The sequence below is a fragment of the Poromitra crassiceps genome (assembly GCF_964638095.1).
Source record: "Poromitra crassiceps genome assembly, chromosome: 19".
NCBI lineage: Eukaryota > Metazoa > Chordata > Actinopteri > Beryciformes > Melamphaidae > Poromitra > Poromitra crassiceps.
Window position 1 is genome coordinate 4728689 of NC_139646.1, and position 10607 is coordinate 4739295.

Sequence of the window (10607 nt, forward strand, 5' to 3'; positions counted from 1 at the left end):
ATTCTTTATAAGCATCAAGAAGCTCCCTTTTCTCTATTTACTGATTAATTTTACTGAAATTCATTGGCATAGTACTTTTCATAGTAAAATATTTAATGTGCATCTGTGTGTGTGTGTGTGTGTGTGTGTGTGTGTGTGTGTGTGTGTGTGTGTGTGTTCAAATAATGTGAAGCATAATTCATATCAGTAGTAACAGGTAGCCTAATATTTATTTTAAGCTGATTTCTGAGCCTTCGGTCCATGTAACAAAGGAGTTGTTTGTTTGCTGCACTTCTTCTAAACCGCTCTGTATGGTAAAACACAACAGGATGTGATGTAAAGCCAGCTCTCGGCAAGGGAACTTTCCTCAATTTATAAATGTTCCATATTCCGCTTGAAAATCCGTCACATCTGTCTCTCACACAGACAAAAATCAAGTGGTTTACGTCCATTCACCTTTATGTCCAAGTTGCATATGGATTACATTATAGTTGGTCCATCAGTGCATAATCTGTCCATGGGACTTACATTCTTACAAATGTAAAAAAAAAAAAAAAAAAAATCTTTTCAGTAATGAGCCCACATTCAAGAGAATTCAACAATGTGAATCATGTCCTGATCATTTTTCAGGACCGTGTGTTATTTTACAAGGTATTTAAAGTACAAAATAAGTTGCAAGGGGAACACTGTTACTTAACACTTGCAGGAATAATTAAAATGTCTCCACTACAGCATAACTAAATGAGGTCCCTGAGGAGCGTGTCATCTTTTTCAAGCAGAATACAAATCACACGTTTTTCTAAGCCTTAGCTTTATGCCCTCGGCCATTTATAAAATGAAAACAGAAACACACAGCCATATTTCACCCAATGTAGGCTGAATAATCTGGTAGTATTGCACATCGACACTAATGTAGTGTACCTACATGAAAACAAAATAATTGTATGAAAGAAATAGCGAATCAATTATAAATACAAGTATAAATAGATCTGTATTACCAAATAAATAGCATGCATAAATACAAGTGGTATATACAGATTGAGGTCAGTTTGTAGTCCGTCTCATATCCTGTGTACATAACTGCACCATCTCTTCTGATTACACCTTGAAAACCCACTGAGGAGTTTCATCCTCTTATAATACATGTATGGTTCTCAGTCAGAGAAACTTCCCCAAAGTGTTGCAATAAATACAATTGAACTTTTCTCTTTTCAAGTTAGACACATGAGTCACTAGCAGATTTGGACTTTGTGCATCTTAATGAGAGTATTATAGCACTACAGTGTTAAAAGAGTCCATATTAGTCCACTAGGAACATCCCTAACCTGCCTTTATCCAGCTTCCAATTCAACAGTCCCCCGTGTGGTACAGTCATGTGAGCCACCAGCGCCTCTCCATTAGTCCGCTCCACTATCCAGCACTTCTTGCTCACAGGTGAGTGAGGTGACTCACTGGCTGGAAGCTGCACGGTGCAGAGGGGCTTATCACCCAGATCCACGGTGAGGACGCCTGCTAGGCACTTGTCGCTGGTGCAGGTGAGCTTAAGGTCAAGGTACATGAAGTAGTACCCTTCCTTTTTCGGCTTCAGTGAGTTCTTGGGTTTCTCAAATTCGAAGTTGCTTCCTACGGAGTTTCCTTCACCATATGTGACAGGAGCCCACTCCATGGTGCTATTCTTCAACTGGCCTGCAGGAGGAGACAGGCACATTTAATTGAGTGGATAAAGGTGCTTCAAGGTCCTTCAAGTCATATCATGAACAAGTCACAGAGTGGAATATAGCCTACTACTATACATCATGTCAACGCCTTAGATTGGCAGTATTCTTAAATACATAGACTTACTGTATAGGCTATATTGCAATCATGTCATAATAATTAGCCTACATTTGCAACTAGGCCTACATCATTGAGTAGACTACGTCCATAAATGTGTAATGTTTATTGACATTGCACATATCAATAAAGGTACACAAAATTTGAGTTGCAAGTGATATACCCTATGTGATTTAACTTAGATAATATAATGTTACATTCATTGAATATGCAGAGTTTTTACTTCTTTAGAATTTAGAGATTATAAGGGCCAGGAAAACAGTGTATTGTCACAAACAAAAGCTATAACTTTTCATTTAGTGAAGAGGCCCCAAAAGCATCATCAGCCTTTATAGCCTATTAGAATTGAGCAAAAAAGAAACTTACCGCTGTTACTTGACGGGGCGACCCAGTCCAGAAAGGCTAAATCTTGCATCTGTTGATAAAACAGAGAAAATTGGTAAGTCAGTATACGTTTGTTGGAGATGATTCGAAATTTTAAGTCGTTTGCCTTTGCGAATTGTAGCCTATCAGCTGTCAGTTGACCCACCTTGTACGCTGGGGCGCTCGTATCTCCAGTTTGCCGCGCAAAGGACGGGAGCTCAATTCGTGAGCGCAGGTCAGTCACGACCATGAACCCGCCGGCAGCCAGAGCCGCCACCGCCACAAACAGGACAATAACGGACATGATGAGGAAAGCGTCCACGCACCTTCCGCGCCGCCGACCGATCGCTTCTAGAGACTCTTCAACCATCCTTGTGTGCAGAGGCTATCGCCTGCACACACACACACACACAAAGATCAAGTCCAACCCTTAAAAGTTATTTAGCTCCAATAGGCTGTTAACCTCCACAAGCAGCGCTCGGTCTTCTTAATCTTGATCTGGCGCAGTCCCTGTCCTGAGGCGAATAGATCACTGACTGCTGTCAGCACCATGTTGACTTTATATAGGCTGTTGTGAGGTTTGTGTCACTCACGGAACGCGGAAGTCATGGGTTTCCCTCCCGCCCCCTCCCTCCACGGCGGCGTGGATTGAGATTGACAGAGTTTCCGCAGCTCTCTCTCTCTGCAAGTGCGCAACTTCACAAAGCCCACATGAGTGTGTGGTGGAAAGCGAAAGGGAGAGATTCCCTCTCCCTCCAGCTTCACGACATTCCGATACAGTCAAACAAAGGCATTCCTTTTCCCCTCTGCAACCACGTGAAACCTTGACACAATAATTGGCCTGGGGCGAAAGTGGGTGTTCCTGTCAGGATGCTGGCACAGGTGCTGGGACAACAACTTGGGAAAGGCGGGGGCGGAGGTGGGTTCCGATGACCATAAACATACAGTAGGGCCTAAACAAAACTAAAGTTGAGTTCAAAATTAGCAATAGTGCAATATTATGGAAAGAATCTATTATTTTTATTATTACAATTATTAATTATTACAGAGAAGAAAATGGGGAAAGAGGGCTACGGCGTTCTGTCGAGTGTAGGCTTTCTCAGAAGGTGCTCATTGGATCCATAGGGTTGAAGATTCAGTAGAAAGAACAAAGAAAGTCCAAGGCAACTCTTCAAGAATATTTAAAAAAAAAGCCTTTAATAAAATATGGCTTCCACCGACATGTTTCGGCCAAACTGGCCTTTCTCAAGGTGATTTACAGAAACAATGAATGAGCTAGGTCTTTTGTTTGTCATACAGTGATGATAATCAGCTGGTGCACTCAGGGTGTGGCACCCAAGGGTGTGTAGCAATACTTCCAAGGGTTGTCAGGCCTAATTATTACAATTGTTTCTTTATATTGCACTAATCAATCATTGCATACTCAAATAATTCGTTTAGGCTACTTAACCTCTTGCATTGCACCTGATTTTTTGCTGTTCATCTGTCATTAACGTGATGAATTAGTTGGTTAATTCTGAACAATGCTGTTCATGCTACATACCAAATGAATCGTCTGAATCTTGCGCATCGAAGCATATCTTCCTTTCTCGGATCAGATCAACACAGCGGAAGTTATAGCCGTCTTTGTACAAAGACAAAGACAACATTTCAGATTATTTGGCTTTTTCAAATGGCTTTTTCAAATGGCTTTTTGGAAATCTAGGTAGGTATCTCCCTACAAAAACCACTGCCAAATACTCATGTTTTGGTATTTTTTCATCTTCTTTGAGTTGGGATGTGGTAAGGCCTGTGGCTATGTCTCCATTGGGTGTCTAGCCATAAATACAACAACCACAGGTAACTGTTTACACTCTAAAAGTGTTTTTTATTCTAGGCGAGAATCAACCACTGTGTTTGAGCTGGTGTTACTCAGGGTCAGCAACACATAGAGTCATTCTGACAGTTGCAACAGAAGCTCCAAAGTCTCACCTTTCAGAAAAGGTCAGGCAGTTGTCTGTAACCCTAGCGGTTCAGCCACAGTAAGCATTTGAGTTTGGGTATGTCGTTTTCACCATTTTCTTCAGAAATGATTAGCCTATACCTGCAGGACGTTTCTATCACTCCAAGGACTCAGGCTGTATATCCATTGTTAGCTCACTCACTCACTCACTCACTCACTCGCTCTAACCCCGTGTCACCTGGCTCTTCCTGAGGAGAAGAGCCTGCTTCCTATTAGACTTGAATTACACCTGTCTGCGTGCTTTCGGTGTAGACCCCGCCCAGCCAGCACTGTAAACCGGATACACCGGATACGTGCCACATTTGTATTGTTCCCCCTTTGAAACGCCGATTCGAGTTGTGTAGGATAACTAGTCGCCATGAACAGGCGGCGATGCCATATTGCATCAACGTTTTGTTTTATGTACTATGTCACTTTTTAACGTGAGTCACCTCGTGTTATCAGGCTCTATAGCTAGCTAAACGTTAGCTACATGGAAGATTTGTTTGGTGCATAATGTATCCGGTAAACTGTTTCCGGTTCCTTGGTTTACACTCACTCACTCACTCACTCACACTCACTCACTCACTCACTCACTCACTCACTCACTCACTCACTCACTCACTCACTCACACTCACTCACTCACTCACTCACTCACTCACTCACACTCACTCACTCACTCACTCACACACACACTCACTCACTCACACTCACTCACTCACTCACACACTCACTCACTCACACACTCACAGATACTTGTTGAGACACACCAGCAGCGCGTCATGGAAGCGTCGAGCAGCAGATCTGTGTGTCATCATCAAGCTAAAATAAACTATTGTGTCATTCCTCCTGTCTTACTGTATATACCTGGCATGGCATTATCCAGACATCTGACTCAACACGTACTTGTCAGCCTGCTTGAAATTCGTTGGGAATTCCCCATTGTGTGCGAGAGATTAGACTGTAGGGCCCCTATCGTTGCATCGGCGCAGTTTCTAGGCCGAGCGGCAGGCGCAGATCAAAGCAGTGGGCGTGGAAAGGCGCACTTGATATCGTCGTGCTGGCGCTAGATGCAGCCCAAAGCATTACAACCACGCCTTTTAGGCGTAAAATTATGCACCGTCATGCTCATTGGATAAGTGCAATAAACGAATCGCACGCTTGCCTTTTTAGCTCCAATTCCAGTGATCCCGCAAAACCAGACGAAAGCCAAACGCTCTGCCCCCCCCCCCCCCCCTCCCTTCATCCAGCCTGTCTGTCTGCATTATAGGCTATTATTCCATATTATTATGCTTCTCAAACCAATCTAACTGCAGTTTCAATACTGCAAGCATGTAAATACGCTACACTATAGCAAGATCAAAGTGAAAATAATGTTCTATGCATCAGCTAGAAAAATATAGCCTATTAGATTGGTGAAAGTTTGTCCAGAAAGATATCATTTTCTCTCGCCTGCTGCAGGAAGGATGATGCACATAAATATACCCTACATTATGTCAAGTCATTGCATAAATGTGTTTTTATTGTAAAACTAAATGTGAAATAGGGCCAAGTTATTGGACGGACATCACAGTATAGCAGATGCCATTAGAAGCGCGTTCCGAAGCGCGTTCCGCTGTTACTTCTCTAAATCACGTTAACTCGACAAGGGGTATATATATGCCCAGGAGGACATATATGTTTCACATAGGGTGGTGTTTTCATTTCGAGGTTTTATTTGGTCCAATATTGAAATGTTGACAATGGCAGGCTGTGTTACCATTACACATTAATTTAGAACTACCTTTTATATCTATTTTGGCTCATTTGGTGGCTATTTAGTAGCGAAATGAAGAAACACAATGCATGCTGGGAACTCAGAGAGAGAGAGAGAGAAGGGTGACAGAGAAGAAGCAGTGAAGGCAAAGAATAGGCCTGCTTTTCAAAAGCGCAAAGCGCTAAATGTAGGCCAGCTCCCAAGATATGACTAGGCTGGTATTTAGCGCCGACACGCCCACTTTGGGACTGCGCCACGCCCATTCGGCCTAAAGCGCATTTGGCAGCCTAAAGCCTATTGCTATCTTGCCGAAACAGGCGCAAGGCACGTTTTTTTGCGGTTAAGGCCCGTAATAGCGCCGATGGCCTGTGGGAGAATAGAGCCCTAGGTGTGCATCAGAAAAACCGGGTGTGCCGCGCCTAAATTTGTGTCTGCAACACAGAGTAGGCTAGACTGACATGCTGCGTCTAAATTTGTCTCTGCAACACAGAGTAGGCTAGACTGACGTGCTGCGTCTAAATTTGTCTCTGCAACACAGAGTAGGCTAGACTGACGTGCTGCCTCTAAATTTGTCTCTGCAACACAGAGTAGGCTAGACTGACGTGCTGCCTCTAAATGTGTCTCTGCAACACAGAGTAGGCTAGACTGATGTGCTGCGTCTAAATTTGTTTCTACAACACAGAGTAGGCTAGACTGATGTGCTGTGTCTAAATTTGTCTCTGCAATACAGAGTAGGCTAGACTGATGTAATGCATCTAATTTTGTCTCTGCAACACAGAGTAGGCTAGACTGATGTGCTGCATCTAAATGTGTCTCTGCAACACAGAGTAGGCTAGACTGATGTTCTGAGTCTACATTTGTCTCTGCAACACAGAGTAGGCTAGACTGATGTGCTGCCTCTAAATGTGTCTCTGCAACACAGAGTAGGCTAGACTGATGTGCTGCCTCTAAATTTGGCTCTGCAACACAGAGAAGGCTAGACTGATGTGCTGCCTCTAAATTTGTTTCTACAACACAGAGTAGGCTAGACTGATGTGCTGCCTCTAAATTTGTCTCTGCAACACAGAGTAGGCTAGACTGACGTGCTGCACTAAATTTGTCTCTGCAACACAGAGTAGGCTAGACTGATGTGCTGCCTCTAAATTTGTTTCTGCAACACAGAGTAGGCTAGACTGACGTGCTGCACTAAATTTGTCTCTGCAACACAGAGTAGGCTAGACTGATGTGCTGCCTCTAAATTTGTTTCTACAACACAGAGTAGGCTAGACTGATGTGCTGCCTCTAAATTTGTCTCTGCAACACAGAGTAGGCTAGACTGACGTGCTGCACTAAATTTGTCTCTGCAACACAGAGTAGGCTAGACTGATGTGCTGCCTCTAAATTTGTCTCTGCAACACAGAGTAGGCTAGACTGACGTGCTGCACTAAATTTGTCTCTGCAACACAGAGTAGGCTAGACTGATGTGCTGCCTCTAAATTTGTCTCTGCAACACAGATAGGCTAGACTGACGTGCTGCCTCTAAATTTGTCTCTGCAACACAGAGTAGGCTAGACTGACGTGCTGCCTCTAAATTTGTCTCTGCAACACAGAGTAGGCTAGACTGATGTGCTGCCTCTAAATTTGTCTCTACAACACAGAGTAGGCTAGACTGACGTGCTGCGACTAAATTTGTCTGTGCAACACAGAGTAGGCTAGACTGACGTGCTGCGACTAAATTTGTCTGTGCAACACAGAGTAGGCTAGACTGATGTGCTGTGTCTAAATTTGTTTCTGCAACACAGAGTAGGCTAGACTGATGTGCTGCCTCTAAATTTGTCTCTACAACACAGAGTAGGCTAGACTGATGTGCTGTGTCTAAATTTGTCTCTGCAACACAGAGTAGGCTAGACTGATGTGCTGTGTCTAAATTTGTCTCTGCAACACAGAGTAGGCTAGACTGATGTGCTGTTACTACATTTGTCTCTGCAACACAGAGTAGGCTAGACTGACGTGCTGCCTCTAAATTTGTCTCTGCAACACAGAGTAGGCTAGACTGACGTGCTGCCTCTAAATTTGTCTCTGCAACACAGAGTAGGCTAGACTGATGTGCTGCCTCTAAATTTGTCTCTGCAACACAGAGTAGGCTAGACTGATGTGCTGCCTCTAAATTTGTCTCTACAACACAGAGTAGGCTAGACTGATGTGCTGTTACTACATTTGTCTCTGCAACACAGAGTAGGCTAGACTGACGTGCTGCCTCTAAATTTGTCTCTGCAACACAGAGTAGGCTAGACTGATGTGCTGCCTCTAAATTTGTCTCTGCAACACAGAGTAGGCTAGACTGATGTGCTGCGTCTAAATTTGTCTCTACAACACAGAGTAGGCTAGACTGATGTGCTGCCTCTAAATTTGTCTCTACAACACAGAGTAGGCTAGACTGATGCGCTGCCTCTAAATTTGTCTCTGCAACACAGAGTAGGCTAGACTGATGTGCTGCCTCTAAATTTGTCTCTGCAACACAGAGTAGGCTAGACTGATGTGCTGTGTCTAAATTTGTCTCTGCAACACAGAGTAGGCTAGACTGATGTGCTGCCTCTAAATTTGTCTCTGCAACACAGAGTAGGCTAGACTGATGTGCTGGGTCTAAATTTGTCTGTGCAACACAGAGTAGGCTAGACTGACGTGCTGCCTCTAAATTTGTCTCTACAACACAGAGTAGGCTAGACTGATGTGCTGCCTCTAAATTTGTCTCTACAACACAGAGTAGGCTAGACTGATGTGCTGTGTCTAAATTTGTCTCTGCAACACAGAGTACGCTAGACTGATGTGCTGCCTCTAAATTTGTTTCTGCAACACAGAGTAGGCTAGACTGACGTGCTGCCTCTAAATTTGTCTCTACAACACAGAGTAGGCTAGACTGATGTGCTGCCTCTAAATTTGTTTCTGCAACACAGAGTAGGCTAGACTGATGTGCTGCCTCTAAATTTGTCTCTGCAACACAGAGTAGGCTAGACAGATGTGCTGCATCTAAATTTGTCTCTACAACACAGAGTAGGCTAGACTGATGTGCTACGACTAAATTTGTCTCTGCAACACAGAGTAGGCTAGACTGATGTGCTGCCTCTAAATTTGTCTCTGCAACACAGAGTAGGCTAGACTGATGTGCTACGACTAAATTTGTCTCTGCAACACAGAGTAGGCTAGACTGATGTGCTGCCTCTAAATTTGTTTCTACAACACAGAGTAGGCTAGACTGCATGGCCGTAACTAGCTATGAGCACGGGGAGGTCCGGACCTCCCCTAATATTTCAGAGGGAAAAAAAGCATTTTTTTTTTTTTTTTTTTTTTTTATAAAACAATCTGCATGGAAAAGCATGAAAAACACGGGATCGCTTTTATTTTGAAACAAAAGGCAGGTCAGGCAGGAAGTCATCTGACGCCGCGTCCGCGGTAACTTGATTCCGAGAGAGCAGCAGCATGGTGGTGAGTGATGACTGTCTGTCTGCCTGGCGAGATAATTGAAGGTGAGCGAGCTGCGAGACAGTGAGCGAGTGAACGACAGACAGTGAGTGACACTGACAGATTTTTTAGCAACAACCAAGAAAGTAAGTGTCTAGTCTGTCTCTTAAGTAATGTTACCTGTGTGACACGTTGGGATGCTACTGGCTAATCATGCATGATGCCAATTGCCAAGCTCCCGAAGTCAGGTATGCAGGTAGCTATATGCATGGTTTCAGTTTCATGACCCAATAAGTAACAAAAATAGGTGGTGTAAAGTTAAAAACAACATAATATATTTTATTTTATTTTTCAATCGTTCCTATCAGGAATAAATAAATGTCCCTCTGTATGTTTTTTTTATTATCGATGATGACTGTGTGTTGTGTACGGCTTGGGTTGTGTACCTGTGTTTGTAGGTGTCATTTTGATATGAATTTGGCTAAAACAGTTTGTGTTTGTTAGTTACAATTATGTTGACAGGAGAGCTGAGCAGGTGGTGACATGAAAGAGAATATACTGAATAATGACATCACAACAGTATAATCCTAATGTTGATTTAAAATGATATATTACTCTAAATATGGCTAAAAAAGGGGGGAAAAAACCCTCAATTTTTTTTTTTTCGGAATCCGCCTCCCCTTGCTGGACCTCCCCTATTTCGGGACCCTGGTTACGGCCCTGCTAGACTGATGTGCCGCGTCTGTTTATTTTGGGGAATACAATGGTCATCAATGCAAGGTTATTTGAAGAAGTTAAATAGCGATCTCTTTTTCAATTTGATAAACTAGTGGGGGTGGCTATATTCTAGCATTAGCTGCATGGCGTTGCATTGTTTAGTATTTCACAGGTCAATGGTAGTTGCGCAGGTATCAACTTTGACAGTGAATGTTGTTTTTGACAAAAAATATGAGGATTGTGTCACCTGGTAGAGTGCATTAAGGTTCAGGTTTAGTCCTTAGAAAATCAGATACAATGCGCTCAACTCACCATTACTGCAGCAAATGGGTGCAGGATCCTTAGCTTAAACTGCCAATCAAATAAGGGGAAGGACAGCACTCCAAGTTGATGAATGTTTATTACAACGAAGGTTTCGGGCACGTAGCCCTTCCTCAGCGCAAGGGCGTCATTTTGGTATGGCAAGGTATGGCACTCGCCATACCTTCGCTTCTAGCCAAATTTGAGAGAGAGAGGGGGGGGGGGGGGGGAGGGAATGA

At 43.4% G+C, this 10607-nt stretch overlaps 1 protein-coding gene across 1 annotated transcript; it reads right to left on the reverse strand.

The window, feature by feature from the left end:
• Window positions 1-307: 307 nt before the first annotated feature.
• On the reverse strand, window positions 308-2656 carry LOC310793555 (uncharacterized protein). The gene is made up of 3 exons (XM_083655369.1): window positions 2342-2656; window positions 2179-2227; window positions 308-1665 (listed from the first exon to the last, which is right to left on the reverse strand). Exons 1-3 carry the CDS (start codon window positions 2543-2545, stop codon window positions 1280-1282), a joined length of 639 nt encoding a protein of 212 aa, XP_083511495.1. The 5' UTR covers window positions 2546-2656; the 3' UTR covers window positions 308-1279.
• Window positions 2657-10607: the final 7951 nt, after the last annotated feature.